The sequence below is a fragment of the Salmo salar genome, chromosome ssa15, assembly GCF_905237065.1.
Source record: "Salmo salar chromosome ssa15, Ssal_v3.1, whole genome shotgun sequence".
Taxonomy (NCBI): domain Eukaryota; kingdom Metazoa; phylum Chordata; class Actinopteri; order Salmoniformes; family Salmonidae; genus Salmo; species Salmo salar.
The window spans coordinates 42,479,162-42,501,655 of NC_059456.1; the positions used below are offsets into that span (position 1 = coordinate 42,479,162).

General features: G+C 43.4%; 1 protein-coding gene across 1 annotated transcript in view; it reads left to right on the forward strand.

Moving 5' to 3' along the window:
• Positions 1-18,535, forward strand: part of tnfrsf21 (tumor necrosis factor receptor superfamily, member 21) — a 38,053-nt gene extending 19,518 nt beyond the window's left edge. The window contains exons 4-6 of the mRNA XM_014144600.2: positions 5,564-5,829; positions 16,229-16,442; positions 16,863-18,535. Of these exons, the coding sequence (XP_014000075.1) occupies positions 5,564-5,829; positions 16,229-16,442; positions 16,863-17,092 (710 nt within the window). The 3' untranslated portion in view covers positions 17,093-18,535. The remainder of the gene's footprint in view (positions 1-5,563; positions 5,830-16,228; positions 16,443-16,862) is intronic.
• Positions 18,536-22,494: the final 3,959 nt, after the last annotated feature.

Here is a 22,494-nt window from a genome sequence, read left to right on the forward strand (position 1 = left end):
AGATGTTTGGTGCATTATTTCCCAATGAATAAATGTGCATGAAAATGAGTCATCTCTCGTTGAATGACAACAAAGACTTTATTGAAGAATCCCCACTGTTGACCAATCACCGACAAAGGGGCATAGACTTCGTCTTCCGACTTCGGCTTGCCTCAAGAAACAGTTTGTGTGCCCGAACAGCTGAAAAAAAAAACTTACCGAAGTCCAAAACAAACAAATATGTAGCAAAATGTCATCATAATATATCCACAAACTCGCCCATTTCGGCTGGGAAGAATGCCTACGCCTTTACCTTACGCATCTGACATGCACTAGCTAACTTTCTCTGCCCTGCAGGCAAAGTTATATTGTTGCTTCATATCTATGTACCATCATCACTGTGAGAACTCAAACTGTTTTACATCTAACTAACAGATTACATTTGGAGTCTTTATTACTTTTAAGCGTTTAAAATAAATCAACCCTGCCCTTCTATTTACTTATTAGCAGCCATTTTAGGTCAGGCATTCTGTAGTTTGAATATAAACAATCTGCCATCGCTGCGTTCATATGCCTGGAAGCTGACATAGCACTGCTGAACACATTCACTAACATACTGAATCATCAGGATTAGATTTATGTAGGTCATCTATTATATCCCACGAAAACAGAGAGGGAATTTCTCCCTAACCAAGCTCTGTCACTTAAAAAAAAAAATGTTTCCCCAAAAGCAGATGACAGTAGGCAGGCTTGGTAGGAACTGAAAGTGACTCACATGAGGCTTCTAGATACAGTTGAAGTTGGAAGTTTACATACACCTTAGCCAAATACATTTAAACTCAGTTTTTCACAATTCCTGACATTTAATCATAGTAAAAATACGCTGTCTTAGGTCAGTTAGGATCCACACTTTATTTTAAGAATGTGACATGTTAGAATAATAGAAGAGACAATGATTTCAGCTTTTATTACTTTCATCACATTCCCAGTGGGTCAGAAGTTTACATTCACTCAATTAGTATTTGTTAGCATTGCCTTTAAATTGTTTAACTTGGGTCAAACATTTCGGGTAGCCTTCCACAAGCTTCCCACAATAAGTTGGGTGAATTTTGGCCCATTCCTCCTGACAGAGCTGGTGTAACTGAGTCAGGTTTGTAGGCCTCCTTGCTCGCACACACTTTTTCAGTTCTGCCCACATATTTTCAATGGGATTGAGGTCAGGGCTTTGTGATGGTGTAACGCCCTGGCCATAGAGAGGGGTTTTTGTTCTTTATTTTGGTTAGGCCAGGGTGTTACATTGGGTGGGCGTTCTATGTTCTTTTTTCTAGGTTGGTTTGTTTCGTTGATTTTGGCCGTGTGGCTTCCAATCAGGCACAGCTGTAGTTTGTTGTTGCTGATTGGGAGTCACACATAAGTAGCCTGTTTTTCCTTTGGGTTTTTGTGGGTGATTGTTTCTGTCTAGTCTTTTCTGTGTAGAGTTAATCCTGACAGGACTGTTTTGCTGTCGTCTTTTGTTTATTTTTGTAGTGTTCTCTTTTTCAATTAAATTTCAAGATGAACACACATCCTCTGCTGCACCTTGGTTTCATTACTACGACGGCCGTTACAGATGGCCACTCCAGTACTTGACTTTGTTGTCCTTAAGCCATTCTGCCACCACTTTGGAAGTATGCTTGGGGTCATTGTCCATTTGGAAGACCCATTTGCGACCAAGTTTTAACTTCCTGACTGATGTCCTGAGATGTTGCTTCAATATATCCACATAATTTTCCTCCCTCATGAAGCCATCTATTTTGTGAAGTGCACCAGTCCCTCCTGCAGCAAAGCACCCCCACAACATCATGCTGCCACCCCCGTGCTTCACGGTTGGGATGGTGTTCTACGGCTTGCAAGCCTCCCCCTTTTTCCTCCAAACATAATGATGATCATTATGGCCAAACAGTTCTATTTTTGTTTCATCAGACCAGAGGACATTTCTCCAAAAAGTACGATCTTTGTCCCCATGTGCAGTTGCAAACCGTAGTCTGGCTTTTTTTATGGCGGTTTTGGAGCAGTGGCTTTTTCCTTGCTGAGCAGCCTTTCAGGTTATGTCGATATAGGACTCGTTTTACTGTGGATATAGACACTTTTGTACCTGTTTCCTCCAGCATCTTCACAAGGTCTTTTGCTGTTATTCTGGGATTGATTTGCACTTTTCGCACCAAAGTACGTTAATCTCTAGGAGACAGAACGCGTCACCTTCCTGAGCGGTATGACGGCTGCTTGGTCCCATGGTGTTTATGCTTGCATACTATTGTTTGTACAGATGAACGTGGTACCTTCGGCATTTGGAAATTGCTCCCAAGGATGAACCAGACTTGTGGAGGTCTACAATTCTTTTTCTGAGGTCTCGGCTGATTTCTTTTGATTTTCCCATGATGTCAAGCAAAGAGGCACTGAGTTTGAAGGTAGGCCTTGAAGTACATCCACAGGTACACCTCCAATTGACTCAAATGATGTCAATTAGCCTATCAGAAGCTTCTAAAGCCATGACACAATTTTTGGGAATTTTCAAAGCTGTTTAAAGGCACAGTCAACCAAGTGTATGTAAACTTCTGACCCACTGGAATTGTGATACAGTGAATTATAAGTGAAATAATCTGTCTGTAAGCAATTGTTGGAAAAATGACTTGTGTCATGCACAAAGTAGATGTCCTAAACGACTTGCCAAAACTATAGTTTCTTAACATGAAGTTTTGTGGAGTGGTTGAAAAATGAGTTTTAATGACTCCAACCTAAGTGTATGTAAACCTCCGACTTCAACTGTATATAAGGTCTGTCGGTCTCATCGTTCAACACAAAGTTATTTCGTGGCATGACTCTGACCCTCCGGGCAGGACAACTGTAGTGGAGCCTTGGCCTCTTCCAGATCATAAGCCAACCACCGCTGGCTTACAGTCAATCTCCCAGCTACAACTGCTCCAAACCGACCTCGTATTATGCACTTTGCATATTTGGGCTTTGATAGTAGACATTAATCAGAGATCACTGTGATCCTTATCAAAATTGAAAAATGTATTATGTTTCTTTACACTTTATAGTTATTTCTGCATAATGTTGCCTTTTGTAGGTGGAGCGAAGTTTAGACCAATTCAATTTCACCTCAATTCAATAATGAATTTGAATAAATGTTATATTCAGTTAATACATTGGAAATCCCCCTGTGTATCAGGTTTAAGGTAAGACCCAGGCGCAGACAGTGTCGAAGTAACACCGTTTATTACTCAAACAGGGGGAGGCAAAAGGACAGGTCAAGAGCAGGCAGAGGTCAGAATCCAGAAAGGTGGGGCAAAGGTACAGGATGGCAGGCAGGCTCAGGGTCAGGTCAGGCAGAGGTCAGTAATCCAGATAGGTAGGGCAAAGGTACAGGAAGGCAGGCAGGGTCAGGGCAGGCAGGAATGGTCAAAACTAGGAAACAAGAACTATAGCAAAGACCGGAGCAAGGGAGAAAATGGTGGTAGGTTTGAACAAACAAAACAAACTGGCAACAAACAAACAGAGAACACAGGTATAAATACACAGGGGATAATGGTGAAGATGGGTGACACCTGGAGGGGGGTGGAGACAATCACAATGACGGGTGAAACAGATCAGGGTGTGACACTTTTAATTAAACTTTTGTTTTTGATTTCAATTCATTCAAGTTGAATTATGATGCGCAGACTTGTCTTTCAATTGAATATGGTTATGCCTGCAGGGCATGGCACAGACATGGATTTTTTCTACACCTGTTTTGAAGCGATCATGTTCTGTTTTGACTGAGTGAAGTTATAACACCTAGTGATGTTATATGTCTGCCTGGCAGTCTGAATATAAATTAGAGTATTCACGCCTGGTGAATTTCCTGTAGTGACAATTTTTCCCCCAGACATATTTCTATTATTGTGTATGCAAGTCAACATGTTCGGCTGCGTCCCTCAGAAGTGGGACAGCTGGGCAGGGTGCGGTGTATGATATCTTTCAGATAAGATCCATCAGCTTCAGCAAGGCTGTGGTGAGGAGGAGAACCCCATGTTCTCTTTTTCAGCTCACATCGTTTCACACTAAACAAGTTGAGGCCGCTTAGTACTATTTTTACATGCAAACCAGCGAGTCAGCATTTTCTCAAACCTGTCACATAGCCTGCATAACACAATCATCAGTAAAAATGCATTGTATGTCATCTAGCTGCCATGAACAGCAGAGAGAGGCCTTTGTGTCAGCACCAGCCACTCTCACACACGCCTACACTCGTATAAAAAAAAGGGTTCTTCAGCTGTCCCCATAGGAGAACCCTTTTTGGTTCCAGGTAGAACCCTTTTGGGTTCCATGTAGTATGCTCTGTGGAAAGGGTTCTACATGTAACCCAAAAAGGTTATACCTGGAACCAAAAAGGGTTCTTCAATTTAAAGCACAAAAGGCTGGACAGGAGGACAGGCAGGCGATTCCTCAAGGGTCATTGAACCCAGCAGGAGGTTGTCTTCACATACTGAAAATAACACTTCCTCCATCTGATTGAGACCAATTCAGCTTTATGAGCTGCCTATGTCTTAGGACGGAGTCACACTTAGTCTGTCTGGACAGGGTGTCCAGATCTACATATCTTGCATTACTCATCTCATATGTACTGTATACACTGTATTTTATACCATCTATTGCATCTTGCCTATGCCACTCTCGTTGCTCATCCGTATATTGATATGTATATATTCTTATTCCATTCCTTACATAGATTTGTGTGTATTAGGTAGTTGTGGAATTGTTAGATATTGCTGCACTGTCAGAACTAGAAGCACAAGCATTTCGCTACACTCGCATTAACATCTGCTAACCATGTGTATGTGACCAATACCATTTGATTTGTTCTGGGTTGTGAAGAGGTGGAGGGTAGTGGTGAACTTCAGATGCATCTGCTGAGGTAACGCTCTGTGACAGATCACTTTCAGAGAGTGGATTCCTGGATTCCACTAGCTCATGATGGTGCATTCCTCATGAGCGCTAACCAGCTAAAACAGTTCTGTTTACCTTCTGAGACCTCAGGCTCATGGTAACTGAGAGTTCATAACCCCTTATGTAACACACTCGCATGTGAACACAAGTGCAAGCACACACGCATGTGCACACTCACATACACACTCACTCTCTACAACTCAAATGTTAGATAAAAATGTTTTATTTCATTTTATAAGAAAGGAACAAGGGCCTAGTGTGGTTGAAGATGACCCAATTATTTTGTTGTTGTATCTTATTAGCAATATAAGTCGTTTAGTTGGGTGTTGCGTTGAACTGTTCTGACCTTACATTTAAGGAGAAATCAAGTAATCTAAATGCATGCTCTTTTAATGTGACTTCTAAGTAGTTAATGGGCATAATTACTGTAAATAAATAAAATGGGTTGCAAAGGCAAAATGGGTAAATTATCATATGATGTCTCATGATCAACAAAGGATCCATGTGAATTAGTCAGTGACCTAATAGTCAAGAGGGACTTCCATTGTCCATCCATGGCTCCAGTCCATTCCACACATTGCATAACAATAACCTGTCGTCTTCTCTCTTTACCCAGGTGTGGACATCCTGAAGTTGGTGGCAGCTCAGATTGGCAGCCAGTGGATCGACATGTACCAGTCCCTGGCCAATGCCACAGAGCGCGAGGTGGCAGCCTTCTCCAATGGCTACCAGTCGGACCACGACCGGGCATACGCTGCCCTGCAACACTGGACCATCCGCGACGGGGACGCTAACTTGGCCAAGCTCATCAACGCCCTGCACCGCCACCGCCGCATCGACGTGGTGGAGAAGATACGGGGCGTCATGGAAGACAATCCTCAGGTATGCTCTACTACAGTACCTTGAATCTCTGGCATAAAGAATTTGTTATGTCTCCCAGTGTACTCACCCATCTTGAATCACAGGTGGGCTCTTTGGACTAAATGACATTCCTCACTTATGAGTCTTCAGGCTCTCATATTATCTCATTAAATCTCCAGTGTACCAAGTCACTTCACATGCACACAAACATAGAAATCACATATGGAATGCCAACGTTAGTTTTAAAGCAGTCACAAGCGGGGTGGCCAACCCTCCTGCCTTAAGTGCCCTTTTGACTGTCCTGGCTTGGCCTCCTAGTGCTATAGAGGTCAGAGGGTTCAGAGGGAACAGTGGATCGTTCATCGCCGTCCACTTTTCTTCTCTTTCTCCCCTCTGTCAGATACAGTTCATATTATCCCCATGTCCAGTTTCCTTGGCTGCTCAAGGTTAGATTCTTACAGTTAAGGGCTTGTCATAGTCGTCTTAGGAAATATATTGAGACCTGTAGATATCTTATAGGCTGCCTTTTGTAATTCTGCTTGTCATCACCACTTAATAATGTTGCTAATATATGGTGTGGTTTATCTCAATCCATGGTGGATGAGATAGCAGGTAATACATAATTTTGTGAGGGGGAATAGGGAAGCAGAAACGGAGTAGGGAGCATAGTGTGCTGGAGGCTCCTCCCTCCCTCGTCTCCCATGTTCCCTCATTAAACTCTTGGCCACTTCTACAGGTTTTCTCCTCATTCCATTAAATTAGCACTGGGTCATGTGGTGTAAGTGACGTGAGAGTAAAAAACCACCAGGAAATGATCATACATCCGTCATGTGCCTCACTGGTACCAGACAGAAATATTGCAGACAGAGTGTACTGTAGGTCTACACGTATGCTATTCCTCCTTAGAGAGCTATAAAGTACAACCGTGTGGTTCCATTGACATAAGACTTCCCCAGCCGTGTGAGTCATAAAGGAGGTCTGTGTGTGGTGATTCCACCAGAGTGGGCTGGCTGTCTTATGTGTGGGAGGAATGGAGCCAAGGAGGGAGGGAGAGAGGGAGGAAAGGAGGGAGGGAGAGGATGCATTTTCCTGCTGCCACCCCAGTCTTGTTTATTCATTAAGACACAGTTTGGAGCTAAGCTCCGTGACTGGGTTATTTTTACACAAACCACAGGTGGTGAGCCCCAAACATTGCTAATCTCCCTTCCTCCCCAGTTGATACTCTCTCGTTCCAATAGAGTGATTTCATCATAGCTGTAAGGCAAGGAGCCTGAAGAGGAAAGGACAGAGGCTGATCCAGGGTGTGTGTGTGTGTGTGTGTGTGTGTGTGTGTGTGTGTGTGTGTGTGTGTGTGTGTGTGTGTGTGTGTCAGCATGTACATGTAATACAGCATTAAAAAAATACAAATATTTCACCAGGTAAACTAGTTGAGAACATGTTTTCATTTACAACTGCGACCTGGCCAAGATGAAGCAAAGCAGTGCGACAGAAACAACACAGAGTTAAACATGGAATAAACAACCGTACAGTCAATAACACAATAGAAGAAAGAAAGTGTGTGTGCAAATGGCAAGGCAATAAATAGGCCATAGTATCAAAGTAATTACAATTTAGCAGATTAACACTGGAGTGATAGATGAGCAGATGATGGTGTGTAAGTAGTGATACTGGTGTGCAAAAGAGCAGCAAAGTAAATAAAACAATATGGCGATGAGGTAGGTAGATTGGGTGGGCTATTTACAAATGGAATATGTACAGCTGCAGCGATCGGTTAGCTGCTCAGATAGCTGATGTTTAAAGTTAGTGAGGGAAATGTAAGTCTCCAGCTTCAGCGATTTTTGCAATTCTTTCCAGTCACTGGCAGCAGAGAACTGGAAGGAAAGGCGGCCAAAGAAGGTGTTGGCTTTGGGGATGACCAGTGAGATATACCTGCTGGAGCGCGTGCTACGTGTGGGTGTTGTTATCGTGACCAGTGAGCTGTGATAAGGCGGAGCTTTACCTAGCATAGACTTATAGATGACCTGGAGCCAGTGGGTCTGGCGACTAGAGCATACAGGTCGCAGTGGTGGGTGGTATAAGGCGCTTTGGTAACAAAACGGATGGCACTGTGATAGACTACATCCAATTTGCTGAGTAGAGTATTGGAAGCTATTTTGTAGATGACATCGCAGAAGTCGAGGATCGGTAGGCTAGTCAGTTTTACTAGGGTAAGTTTGGCGGTGTGAGTGAAGGAGGCTTTGTTGCGAAATAGAAAGCCGATTTGATTTTGGATTGGAGGTGTTTGATATGAGTCTGGAAGGAGAGTTAACAGTCTAGCCAGACACCTAGGTATTTGTAGTTGTCCATGTCTTCTAGGTCAGAACCGTCCAGAGTAGTGATGCTAGTCGGGCGGGCGGGTGCGGGCAGCGAACGGTTGAAAAGCATGCATTTGGTTTTACTAGCATTTAAGAGCAGTTGGAGGCCACGGAAGGAGCGTTGTATGGCATTGAAGCTCGTTTGGAGGTTAGTTAAGTGTCCAAAGAAGGGCCAGATGTATACAGAATGGTGTTGTCTGCATAGAGAGGGATCAGAGAATCACCAGCAGCAAGAGCAACATCATTGATATATACATTGAAAAGAGTCGGCCCGACAATTGAACCCTGTGGTACCCCCATAGAGACTGCCAGAGGTCCGGACAACAGGCCCTCCGATTTGACACACTGAACTCTGTCTGAGAAGTAGTTGGTGAACCAGGCGAGGCAGTCATTTGAGAAACCAAGGCTATTGAGTCTGCCGATAGGAATACGGTGATTGACAGTCGAAAGCCTTGGCCAGGTCGATGAAGACTGCTGCACAGTACTGTCTTTTATCGATGCCGGTTATGATATCGTTTAGTACCTTGAGTTTGGCTGAGGTGCACCCATGACCAGCTCGGAAACCGGATTGCGCAGCGGAGAAGGTACGGTGGGATTCGAAATGGTCAGTGATCTGTTTATTAACTTGGCTTTCAAAGACTTTAGAAAGGCAGGGCAGGATGGATATAGGTCTATAACAGTTTGAGTCTAGAGTGTCACCCCCTTTGAAGAGGGGGATGACCGCAGCAGCTTTCCAATCTTTAGGGATCTCGGACGATACGAAAGAGAGGTTGAACAGACTGGTAATAGGGGTTGCAACAATGGCAGCGGATAATTTTAGAAAGAGAGGGTCCAGATTGTCTAGCCCAGCTGATTTGTACGGGTCCAGGTTTTGCAGCTATTTCACAACATGCAGCTCTTACCTGTGTCAGCGTGTGTTGGTATGAGTGTGGAGCAGGATGTCCTCATGTTTCATTTTGCAGATGACCCACTCCTCCAAGTCATGGTCCCAGGGAGAGGTGACCCATAGCTGCTGTGTGAGTCTCTCCTCCAGCCCTCTGTCTCAGCTGGTTAAGGCCTGACTGATGTCACTGCACTGTTAGTGTTAAATGAGGCCTACCCATAAACCACTCACGCTGAAGGGCCTTGGCACAATGTAGTAGTGCACACCAGGACACAGAGAATATTTTCCTGATAATGTCACTGAAAAAACAGTTTTGCCCAACCATATGTTCAAAATACCAAATAATGTGTTTTTTCTTTCCACTGTCTGTTTCATTGCCGCTGATAAAGTCTAGGGCACGTCTTATGATGATTTAGACAGCAAGGAACCTGACTTACAGTACATGTACTTGTTGTGATTTTAAAAGGGCCGGCAGACAAAACACCCTCCTCGCCACCGCAGCTAGAAGTGAAATGAGAACCAATCTGCAGAAGTTGGAGCGTCAATCTGCTCAGCATGTTATGTTGCAGTAGGATATGTGTTTTCTATGGGAGGTGTTTCTGGGGCTGTCTCCCTCTCTCCTCTGTGCCCCAGATAGACACGTTTAAACCTGCTATAAAAGCACTCAGTCATCTGAATGAGGCATATAGACGCACAGATGAAACAAAAGTTGGCTCTCTGTGGCACGGAAATCCTCAGGTCAACTTCCCATAAACTGCTTTAACAGAATGAGTTTCAAGTTTTATTAGTCGTATGTACAGGATACATATGGTACACACCGTCCAACGAAATGCTTACTTGCAGGTTCCTTCTCGACAATGCAATGTGTGTGTGTCTGTGGGGATGATTGTATGTCTGTATGGGAGTGTGCGTGAGTGTATGTGTGCTAAGGTGCAGAGAGTCAGTCCAGTTCAAGTGTTCAGCAATATGATGGCTTGTAGATTGAAACTGTCTCTGAGCCTGTTGGTGTCAGACCTCATGCTCCAATACGTCTGCCCGATGGTAAGGGAGTGAACAGCTTGTGACTGGGGTGTGTGGGGCCCTTGATGATGCTGCAGAACTTCCTCAGGCACCGTTTTGAGTAGATGTCCTGGATGGATGGGAGCACAGTCCCAGTGATGTACTGGACCATCTTCACCACCTGCTGGAGGGCCTTGCGGTCGCAGATCGATGGAGTAATTCCTGTACCAGGCCATGATGCAACTAGTTAGGATGCTTTCGATGGTGCAGCAGTAGTATTTGGAGAGGACCCAGGGTAGCATGCCTAATTTTCTTTATCCGCATTAGGAAGTAGAGGCGCTGTTGCACCCTCTTGACAAGAGTGGTGGTGCTGGTCCATGTCAAGTCCTCGGTGACGGCGAGGAACTAAAAACTACTGACTCTATCTACTGCAGTCCCGTTGATATGTATCGGGACATGTTCCTCCCTCTGCTTCCTGAAGTCAACAGTCAACTCCTTTGTTTTGCTGACGTTGAGGAAGAGGTGGTTGTACTGGCACCACAATGCCAGTTCACATTCCTCCTCCCTTATAGGCTGACTTTTCCTTGGTGGTTATCAGGCCTACAACCGTGGTGTCGTCAGCAAACCTGATGATGGAGTTGGTGTCGTGCAAAGCCACGCAGTCGTAGGTGAACAGGGAGTACAGCAGAGGACTGAGGACAAACCCCTGGGGGGCCCCTTTGTTAAGAGTCAGAGTGAAGGAGGTATTGTTGCCAATCATCACAGCCTGTGGTCTAGTCTTCAGGAAGTCCAGGATCCAGTTGCAGAGGGTGGTGTCCAGATCCCAGGGCCCTGAGCTTGGTGTCGAGCTTAGAAGGAACAATAGCGTTAAATGCTGAACTTTAGCCAATGAACAGCATTCTCACATAGGAGTTCCTATTGTCCAGAAGTGTTAGGGCTGTGTGAATAGCAATGGAAGTTGTTTAGTGCTTCGTTGGTTGTTGGGTTTATCCCCAGTTGGGACAAAGGTCCCTACTACTTTGAACACCAGAAAGACAGTGTGGTTTCTCTCAATAGCATCTATCTGACTAATTGGTTTCAGGACAGCCAGTAAATATGTTATGTGAGGAGGAGAAGTAGGAAGAAACCCATTCATCACTTCTGTTGGGGAAGATGTTAGTGTCAGCTGTAACATCAGTGATTGCAGTGTCCCATGGCTCCTGTCTGACAGAGAGGCAGAGATAAGAGATGCCTTCTTTTTTTCACTTTTATTTAACCAGGTAGGCCATTTGAGACCAAGTTCTCATTTACAACTGGGACCTGGCCAAAATAAATCAAAGCAGTATGACAAAAACATCAACATAGAGTTACACATATAAACAAACGTACAGTCAATAACACAATAGAAAACATTTTATGTACATGTCACGTCCTGACCAGCAGAGGGCGTAATGGTGTTCATTTTGGTCAGGATGTGGCAGGGGTTTTGTGTGTGTGAATGGTTGTGTTGGTGATTGGGACTCTCAATTGAAGGCAGGTGTGTTGAGTTGCCTTTGATTGGGAGTCCTATATAGGAGTGTGTGTTTTTCTTTGGGGTTGTGGGTAGTTGTTTTTGCACTGCGTTTGTATAGCCTGCAAAACTGTTGCTGTCTGGTTTATTGTTTTTCCTGTGGATGCCTTACTTGAGTTTATTAAAAGTATGAGTATTCACATTCCCGCTGCGCCTTGGTCCATTTCTGAAGACAGCTGTTACAGTATAGTGTGTGCAAATGTAGAAGAGTAGGAAGGTAAGGCAATAAATAGGCCATAGAGGCAAAATAATTACAATTTAGCATTAACACTATAGTGTTAGATGTGCAGATGATGATGTGCAAGTAGAGATACTGGGGTGCAAAGAGCAAGAAGATAAATAACAATATGGGGATGAGGTAGTTGGGTGTGCTATTTACAGATTGGCTGTGTGCAGGTACAGTGATCGATAACTGCTCTGACAGCTAATGCTTGAAGTTAGAGAGGGGGATATAAGTCTCCAGCTTCAGTGATTTTTGCAATTCGTTCGAGTCATTGGCAGCAGCGAACTGGAAGGAAAGGCCAAAGTAAGTGTTGACTTTGGGGATGACCAGTGAAATATACCTGCTGGAGCACATGCTACGGGTGGGTGTTGCTATGGTGACCAGTTGCTATGGTGACCACTGAGATAAGGCGGAGCTTTACCTAGCAAAGACTTATAGATGACCTGGAGCCAGTGGGTTTGGCGATGAATATGAAGCGAGGGCCAGCCAACAAGAGCATACAGGTCGCAGTGGTGGGTAGTATATGGGGCTTGGTGACAAAATGGATGGCAATGTGATAGACTACATACAGTTTGTTGAGTAGAGTGTTGGAGGCTATTTTGTAAATGACATCGCCGAAGTCAAGGATCAGCAGGATAGTCAGTTTTACGAGGGTATGTTTGGCAGCATGAGTGAAGGAGGCTTTGTTGTGAAATAGGAAGCCGATTCTAGATTTAATTTTGGATTGGAGATGCTTAACCTCTTGGGGCTAGGTGGGACGCTAGCGTGCCACCCGTGGTGCACTCCATCAACAGCAGGTGCATTTCAAGAGCGGCAAATTTGAATCCAAATAAATGTCAAAATTCAAATTTTTCAAAAATACAACTATGTTACACCATTTGAAAGATAAACATCTCCTTAATCTAACCACGTTTTACGATTTCAAAAAGGTTTTACGGCGAAAGCATAAATTTAGAGTATGTTAGGACAGTACATTTACAAGAGTTGTGTGTAATGTTTTGTCAAGTCAAAGACAGGGTCACCAAAACCATAAAACCAGCTAAAATGATGCACTAACCTTTTACAATCTCCATCAGATGACACTCCTAGGACATTATGTTAGACAATGCATGCATTTTTAGTTCTATCAAGTTCATATTTATATCCAAAAACAGCGTTTTACTATGGCATTGATGTTGAGGAAATCGTTTCCCTCCAATAACCGGCAGTCAAGTCAGCGTCACAAATTAAATAATTAAAATTAGAAAACATTGGTAAAATATTATATTGTCATTTAAAGAATTATAGATTTACATCTTTTGAACGCAATCAACTTGCCAGATTTAAAAATAACCTTACTGGGAAATCACACTTTGCAATAATCTGAGCACTGCGCCCAGAAAAATACGCGTTGCGATACAGACTAGACGTCATGTTGGGGAGATCTAAAATCGAAAATACTATGTAAATAATCCATTACCTTTGATTCTCTTCATCAGATGTCACTTCCAGGTATCACAGGTCCATAACGAATGTAGTTTTGTTCAAAAAAGCTCATCATTTATGTCCAAAAATCTCCGTCTCGTTAGCACATGATGTAAGCCAGCCGGACTTCTCGTCATGAACGAGGGGAAAAAATATATTTCCGTTCGTTCAAACATGTCAAACGTTGTATAGCATAAATCATTAGGGCCTTTTTTAACCAGAACATGAATAATATTCAAGGTGGACGAATGCATACTCTTTTATAACGTATTGGAACGAGGGTACCCAACATGAACTAGCGCGCCAGGTGTCTAATGGGACATCAACGTTCCATGGCTCTTGTTCGGTCAGATCTCCCTCCAGAAGACTCAAAACACTTTGTAAAGGCTGGTGACATCTAGTGGAAGCAATAGGAAGTGCCAAAATATTCCTAAACCCCTGTGTTTTTCAATGGGATAGGTTTAAAGTCAATACAACACATCAGGTATCCACTTCCTGTCAGAAAATGTCTCAGGGTTTTGCCTGCCAAATGAGTTCTGTTATACTCACAGACACCATTCAAAGAGTTTTGGAAACTTTAGAGTGTTTTCTATCCATATATAATAAGTATATGCATATTCTAGTTACTGGGTAGGATTAGTAACCAGATTAAATCGGGTACATTTTTTTTATCCAGACGTGCAAATGCTGCCCCCTAGACCCAACAGGTTAATGTGAGTCTGGAAGGAGAGTTTGCAGTCTAACCAGACACCTAGGTATTTGTAGTTGTCCACATATTGTAAGTCAGAACCGTCCAGAGTAGTGATGCTAGTCGGGTAGGCGGGCGGGTGCGGGCAGCAATCGGTTGAAGAGCATGCATTTAGTTTTACTAGCATTTTAAAAGCAGTTGGAGGCCACGGAAGGAGTGTTTTATGACATTGAAGCTCGTTTGGGGGTTTGTTAACACAGTGTCCAAAGAAGGGCCAGATGTATACAGAATGGTGTTGTCTGCATAGAGGTGGATCAGAGAATCACCAGCAGCAAAAGCGACATCATTGATGTATACACTGAAAAGAGTCGGCCTGAGAATTGAACCCTGTGGCACCCCCATAGAGACTGCCAGAGGGCCGGACAACAGGCCCTCCGATTTGACACACTGAACTCTGTCTGAGAAGTAGTTGGTGAACCAGGCGTGGCAGTCATTTGAGAAACCAAGGCTATTGAGTCTGCCGATAAGAATGCAGTGATTGACGGAGTCGAAAGCCTTTACCAGGTCGATGAGGGACGGCTGCACAGTACTGTCTTTTATCGATGGCGATACAAAAGAGAGGTTGAACAGGCTGGTAATAGGGGTTGCAACAAATAAACAACAGTGTCCTACATAACCAAAGTGATGCTTGGGTGTCTCAGTATTAGCACTTATGTCTTGAAACAGCAACATATGAAGATTCACTTCAATGGTAAAGGCTCTCTTTACCCACAATGTCTTATGACATTGCAGTTTTTTCAGAGCCTACTGTATTTTTCTGCTGAATAGGGTTTATGAATAGACATGCAACACATCTCTCCACAATTAGTAATTACTCACTTGAATTATTCACAGCCACTCTGCAGGGAATGATTATTAAGCAGATTCACTAAAGTGTTGTTTTTGATCTAATTAAAATGTAGATGTTCTCTGTCTCTGTCTCAGTAGTTCCTCCCTCCACAGGGCCTGACCCTCTAGTGTGTTTGTGTGTTTGAGTGTGTGTATGTGTGTGCATGCATGCACCTGTTTGTTGGTGTGATGAATCTCACTGTCCCTAACCTGGGATTTTATCAGGGCTGAGTGGTTCTGTGTTACATGCTATGTCAGTGACTCGGCCAGATCACACTCTCTCATCTAATGACTCAGTCACTGGCTACTAACTGACAACTCAGAAGCTTCTGGAACAGTGACACCATTTCCCCTGTTTTCTCCTAACTCTCCATGATGAGTGTTTTGTTTGTAGCCTCTAGGGTTTCTCTTGAGGGTTAGTTGGTAGGTTTTGTAACATCTGTTTGTAACATAATTTGGCCACATATGTTCTCTGTGGGAGGCGGGAGGGAGCAGTGCTCTTATCACAGTAGATGTGTGTCATCCCCTGCCAAACTGACCTAGTGCACAGACTAACTTGTTATTGAATAGGGGAGATAGCAGGGGCTGCATATGGGTCATACATACACACAGATGTACAGTAAGTGAAGTCTATCTGATGCCACATCGAGCTGTTTTATATCAGATTTTATGTTAGCATCAGAAGTTTTCCATTGTGTTCCTGTGAAGCCATATTGAACTGTGTTTTATTGGATTTTCAGCACTGAAGGTTTTCCATTGCATTTCCATCACCTGTATGAAATGCCCTCTACCATGTCCTTTGTGCTTCACGTCACAGAGCAGAGCCTTTTTTTCTACAGTACCGAAGACAAATATTATTCTACCAAGAGCTCATCCGGTTCGGGCACGAACAGTTCACACCATTACCATACCAAATAAGACTGTTATTTGTGTCTTCCCTGGGCCCCAGGGCAGACTCAGTGGTGTACTATGCCTGTTAGTGTGTGACTGGGCACATGTGGTCCGTGGGCAGTACATTCCTGTCTGTGCAAGTCCACAGAATCCCTTTCATGGCTGGCCGGTTGTGTACGCTCCCTGAGGCAAGGAAGAGAGAGGCGCGGGTGCGAGTGTGGGTGGTCTGGGGCTGGGAGGATGGCCCCGCTGTGTCACCCGACCCGGGCTGCATGGGGCTGGGGCTTGGCACACAGGAACTCCCTGTCCTGTCCCTGTGCTCTGTCCGGACACCAGCATGACTCAGGACACTGCTTTCTCAGCCATTGTTTCCCGACACTGACTCTGACCCGCTCTTTCTCTCTTGTCTGTCTCTGTCTCTGTCGCTCTCCCACCCCCCTCTCTCTATATATCTCTCTTCCTCCTTTCTCTCTCTCTGCAGTTTGATCTGAACCAGCTGATGACCGCTGTGAATGTTACCCCGAGCCACAGTCCTGTCCACAAGCCTTTGGATTCTCCTCGGGTGCTGGTGGAGCAGTCTCCTGTGCACCGGACCAAGGGTTTCTTCCCCGACGAATCAGAGCCCCTTCTCCGCTGTGACTCCACCTCCAGCAAAGACTCCGCCCTCAGCAGGACCGGCTCGTTCATTACCAAAGGTGAGCACATATGACGCAGTCCTGTTTCAGTAACTATGCTAGACAATGTCTCTTAGAGGTGATGTACTTGCATTTACTGCCCCCTTCTGGTTACCAATTGCACCTGATTCTATACTCATTATAGGAAGTCATCAACTATGAAAACCTTGAGAAATAAAGGGAAAGGGGGAAACCTAATCAATTGCGCAACTGAATGTATTCAACCGAAATGTGTCTTCCACAGTTAACCAAACCCTTCTGAATCAGATGCATCTTAGTCATCATAAGAATGACTGGGCTTTTATTCCCAGTTAGTCATTCATGATTTCCTATTATATGGACAACAACAAGCTGTAGCTAACATCAACACTATGTTATAGTCTGTCCTCCTCCTCATTCTGACGTTGTTTTCTTTCCCCTCTCTTCCTCTGTGACTTCCAGAGAAGAAAGACACGGTGCTACGTCAGGTCCGGCTGGACCGGTGCGACCTGCAACCCATCTTCGACGACATGCTGCACATCCTGAACCCTGACGAGCTGCACGTTATCGAGGAGATCCCCATGGCCGAGGACAAACTGGACCGCCTCTTTGAGATTGCCGGGGTCAAGAGCCAGGAGGCCAGCCAGACCCTGCTGGACTCGGTCTACAGCCACTTGCCTGACCTCCTATAGGCCGCTGCTGTGGTGCTATAAACCTCTACTGTGGTCAGGGGACACCCCACTTCCTTCTACTGCAAACCCTTCCTTCCCGGGTATGGCTTCCTCTCTTGCCTCACACCCCCCAACCCCCCAAGTAGCGAGAGACTACTTGATTCTGGCTACAGTTACCTACTCGCCTTCGAGACCTCCGATGGGTTCCCCTTGGCTATCCTCCATTCCTAGTAGCCTGACTGAGTCCCCCACTCCTACAATAATCAGGGAGCCTCCCTCCCCTCTCTGGAAGTCTCCTTCCATCACTCCCCCCATGTTGAGGGAAGAGGACCAGGCTGTCCCCATCTCTCACCAGTTGGCAAGCCTGCCTGCCTGGAGGAAGGGCAGGACAGAGGGGCCAGGCTCTGTACCCCAGCCTGGAGTTCTGGACAGACAGACGCCTCGATACCACCACCATCACCACTATGCTCATTAAACCACTGCTATTGCCCTCGTGTCAATGTAACGTTAAAACAGTGTTCTCTCGACATTTTGGAGCTTATTGTGGGTGTATCAGCCAGTGCTATAAACCAGTATTCACTCATTCATGCAAGCAAACTTCAACAACACACACTCATGCACAATGTCTAACAGTGTAAAACATACTATGACGCACACTCATGGTGCGCAATGTCTAACACTAATAGTATGTAGTATGATTGATGCACTAATTCTTGTTCTTTGAGTAACATAACCATTTAATTGGTATGCATTCTGCCACATGTGCTTCAATGTCTCTTTGAAATGCTGTTTACTAACATTTCACAATGTATTATCATTTTTAGCTTTTAGATTTCTTAGCAACTATGTTTGTCATGAATATACGGGCATTCTGATGATTCCCAGCTTTGTGTAAGACATGCATAGTTATTCCATATTCTACTTGAATCTGACTGTCACCTGGATTGTGGTACTTGATTAAAACAGAAGATAATGTACAACTAAAGTTCCTTCCAGATCTTAAAAAAGCACCACCAAAAAACATGTTGCTGTAAAAGGGTCAGTATTCAACTCACAAATGCTACGAAAGGAACACAGACTGTCTTTTTGCCAAGCCAGTCATATCAAGCTACTCTGGTGCTAGACTTGAAATTCTCTGGTTGTGCATAATACTAGGATGATATGGGGGGGGCTTGCTGGACAATGGCTGCTGAAGTATTCTGGACTTTGGAGGGTAAAGAAGATACAGCTGCTGTGGACTTTGCTGGACTGAATTGAAAAGTGCTGTTTGAGCTATCCGCTTCTCTGTTGGGTTTAATGTAAGAGTGCGACTGTGAGCGTATAGTACGAGTCTGAAACGTTGAAGCTGAGGTTTGAATACATGTACTCTGGTGGCTGTTTTAAAACTTAACACGTGTAACCAGTATGTTTACTATTATGTAACCTCTTAAATCAAACCAATTAAAGTTCCAGAATTTGTCATAATGTGGAGTGTGTCTTACTTCTATGACATATTTACTGCATTTTTCTTTCAGCAATAATTTTTTACAGTAACTTGTTTTATACTGTTGCTCATGATAAAGCACAAAACCTAGTGTGTGATTTGATATTCATTATGTCTGTTTTCTGAAGGTAGTTTTGGTTACAATTTCTCTTCCTGATAAGAAGATTTTCCTTCTGTTCTGAAATTCTCCTCGTGTTATTGTGGGGCTGGTACTTTTCCAAATTCAAGGAGGAAAGGAGCTAAATGTTGATACTGTAGCCGCACAGTCTTTCCTGTAATGTGACACAGATATAATGGGGTGGCGTTTTACTGCAAAGGCTGTTAAGATGTATTTAGTCTCCATAAAAGACTGTCTGGTGTTGTCTGTGTGTATGATAATAGGTAAGGGAGATGGACCTGGGGCTGGGGCTGGGGAGGGGTAGGCTTCTTTCATCTCAACCCAGTCACTAGCGTATTGGAGAGAGGACAAAACATCCCTGCTCTATTTGATCCTGTAGGTGTCTCCGTGCTTCAAAATGTGCACAGTATGACAGCACAAAAGGCAAAGAAGATTCAGTAATAACATACTACCGTAATTTCCGGACTATAAGCCGCAACTTTTTTCCCACGCTTTGAACCTCGCGGCTTAAACAATGACGCGGCTAATATATGGATTTTTCACGCTTTCAAAAAAAATGTCTCCAAAAAAACACATTCTGTGACGTGCTCAGTTTTTGGGCGGCATGAAGCTTTCATTAGACCAATGAAATTGCCGAACGGGTTAAGGTCAAACAACTTTTTTGTTTACTGTTTAGATTAAATCGAGCGCTCGATTTAATCTCATGGATGAAAGTGACGAGAGCGACAATAAAAACGATCCAATATCGGATGAAGCAATTCTGAGGCTATTCAACTCCGACACCGAAGGAGATGACTTCAGTGGTTTCAGTGCACAGGAGGAGGAAGATAGTGACCAATGACTTTCTTGGTAGGCTACTGTTTACTGCTAATTTTTTATTTTTTGTTACAAGCCGTGTTTCGTTAAAGCCTATTTATTTTTGTTACAAGCCGTGTTTCGTTAAAGCCTATTTATTTTTGTTACAAGCCGTGTTTCGTTAAAGCCTATTTATTTTTGTTACAAGCCGTGTTTCTTTAAAGCCTAATTATTTTTGTTACAAGTCGTGTTTCGTTAAAGCCTGGGATAGGATTAAGTAATCCTTCTAACCCTCCCCCCCCCCCCCCCCAAAAAAAGATATAGATGTACTATTGTAAAGTGGTTGTTCCACTGGATATCATAAGGTGAATGCACCAATTTGTAAGTTGCTCTGGATAAGAGTGTCTGCTAAATTACGTAAATGTAAATGTAATGTAAAGTTAATTTGTTTCAATGTACCGGTAGGCACCTGCGGCTTATAGACATGTGCAGCTTATTTATGTTCAAAATAATATTTTTTTTTAAATTCAGTGGGTGCGGCTTATATTCAGGTGCGCTCAATAGTCCGGAAATTATGGTAGTTCAATGTTCAGTCATAACCACTACATATCGGTCTTGGACAATATCTCCATAGATCAGTGGTGTAAATTACTTAAGTAGTACTTTAAAGTATTTTTACTTAAGTTGTTTTTTGGGGTATCTGTACTTTACTGTTTATATTGTTGCAAATTTTTACTTTTACTTCACTACATTCCTAAAGAAAATAATGTACTTTTTACTCCATATATTTTTGCTGACACCCAAAAGTACTTGTTACATGTTGACAGGAAAATGGTCCAATTCACACACTTATCAAGACAACATCCCTGGTCATCCCTACTGCCTCTGATCTGGCAGACTCACTAAACACATGCTTGCTTTGTAAATTATGTCTGAGTGTTGGAGTGTTCCCCTGGCTGTGCGTCAAATTAAAAAAATAATGGTTCCGTCTGGTTTGCTTATTATAAGGAATTTGAAATTATTTTTACTTTTGATACTTAAGTACATTTTAGCAATCCCATTTACTTTTGATACTTAAGTATATTTAAAACCAAATACTTTTAGACTTTTACGCAAGTAGTATTTTACTGGGTGACTTTTACCTGTCATTTTCGATTAATGTATCTTTACTTTTACTCAAGTATGACAATTGAGTACTTTTTCCACCACTGCCATAGATTATGTTATGCATCTGTGGCATCACACTTCACATAACAAGAACACTTATTCTTACTTATTCTTACACACAATATTGCTATATCTAATAATGTCTTTGTATTTATTCAATAATAGTCGGCACATTTAAGCAGGATTGTTCTTGCCAGACAGCCTGATGCTGATGTTACATGGCAGACGATTAGATAACACTGATTTCTGGTGACTCATTGACAGCCTGGCTGATCTGGTATTTCAGTACATTTTTTTATGTTGAAGCGATGCCAATGTCTGCCAAAGGAATGTCGTTCATCAAGTCACATCACTGTTGTCTCAGCAAATGCCATCACAAATAATTTGGCACAATTAACTTGTGCACTTTAACTCAATACTCAAATTCTTCTACTTATTCAGCAGTCAACGGTTGTGCATTCATACATACAGCAGAGCCTACCGTACACCAGTAACAAAACCAGTTGAAGTTTCTGTGGTTTACTTTTAAATGTGGTCATAAAGTGAGCAAAACTAGTACTTACTAATAACGACCAATGTTGGTTACAGGGTGACAGTCTCCTGATGTCAGGGATAAACATCTTAATTCCGAACATCAAATACTCTGTAGCTGGGAGACCTTCCCTCCTACATCGATAGCCTAGCTGCTATCTGACATTTGACATGGTGCAGGAAACAACCCCCTAATGAACCAGCAAGTCAAAATTGAACTATGTTCAACATTGCGTTGCTGGGAGAGCCACTGTAAAAAGTCCTGACTCAGATACTGTAGATGCTAGGCTACTGATCTTGAGAGGGTCTCCTGGCTGCTCTTCCACTGAAAATGATTGAACAGTCTGGGGACTGTATGTGCAGAGGTGTGAAGTATCATACACTCAGGGCACTGTGTGTGAAGAAAGGCTCTCATAGGGGGAAAGGGGAGGGATCTCTCATATTAAACCTCAGCCTCTGACACAAAATATCAATTTAATCAATTTTAAGTTCAAGTTGTTATCAAGGTTTAATCCTAGACACATGAAAAGAGATGGGGAAAGGGCCAATGAAACGGGCATATTCCACCCACACGAGTTGCTGACTCCAGGTGGTGGGGTTGGCGGAGACGAGGCAACGAAGAGTCTCCAGGTCCTGATTGGCTCACTCCAACTGGCCGTTAGATTGGGGGTGAAAACCAGAGGACAGGCTGGCCAACGATCCAATGAGAGTGGAGAACGCCTTCCAGAACCGGGACGAGAACTGAGGACCCCGATCGGAGACTGATAAAGGAATCTTATATCTTAATGATAATAATCAACAATCAATAAGCCTTGACTAATTCCCAAGGTTTCTAAGACAATGGGTTAAATAATTAGGCAAGGACTCAGCTGTCTGCAAAAGGTTCATTCGGCTTTATTCATGAGAACGTTCTGAGGTCAAGATAATAAAACAGTCATTATATAGTTTCTCTCTTTACTTACGCTCATGCATTTACACACAAACTGTTGGTGAACTGCATCCCCCCTTTGACTTCCCACACTGTTTATCACTATCCTGCTCTGCCTGTTCCTTTCCCTCAAGGTTAGGAACCCCTTGAAGTTTTTACTCCCTCTACCATATGTCCCCTGCTCTCTTGGGCACACTAAATACACACACACATTTCTCTCCCTCTCCAGCCTCTACTAGACTTTCTGGGACTAATCGGACTAATCGATCATTACATTGATTATTCATTAAGCATGCTACATGACTTATAATTCATAATGGTTTATTGATTCATTTACCTTAATTAGATAATTCTCTTATCAGAGACCATGTCGACCGGAAGTCCATGGAGCCGGAAGACGT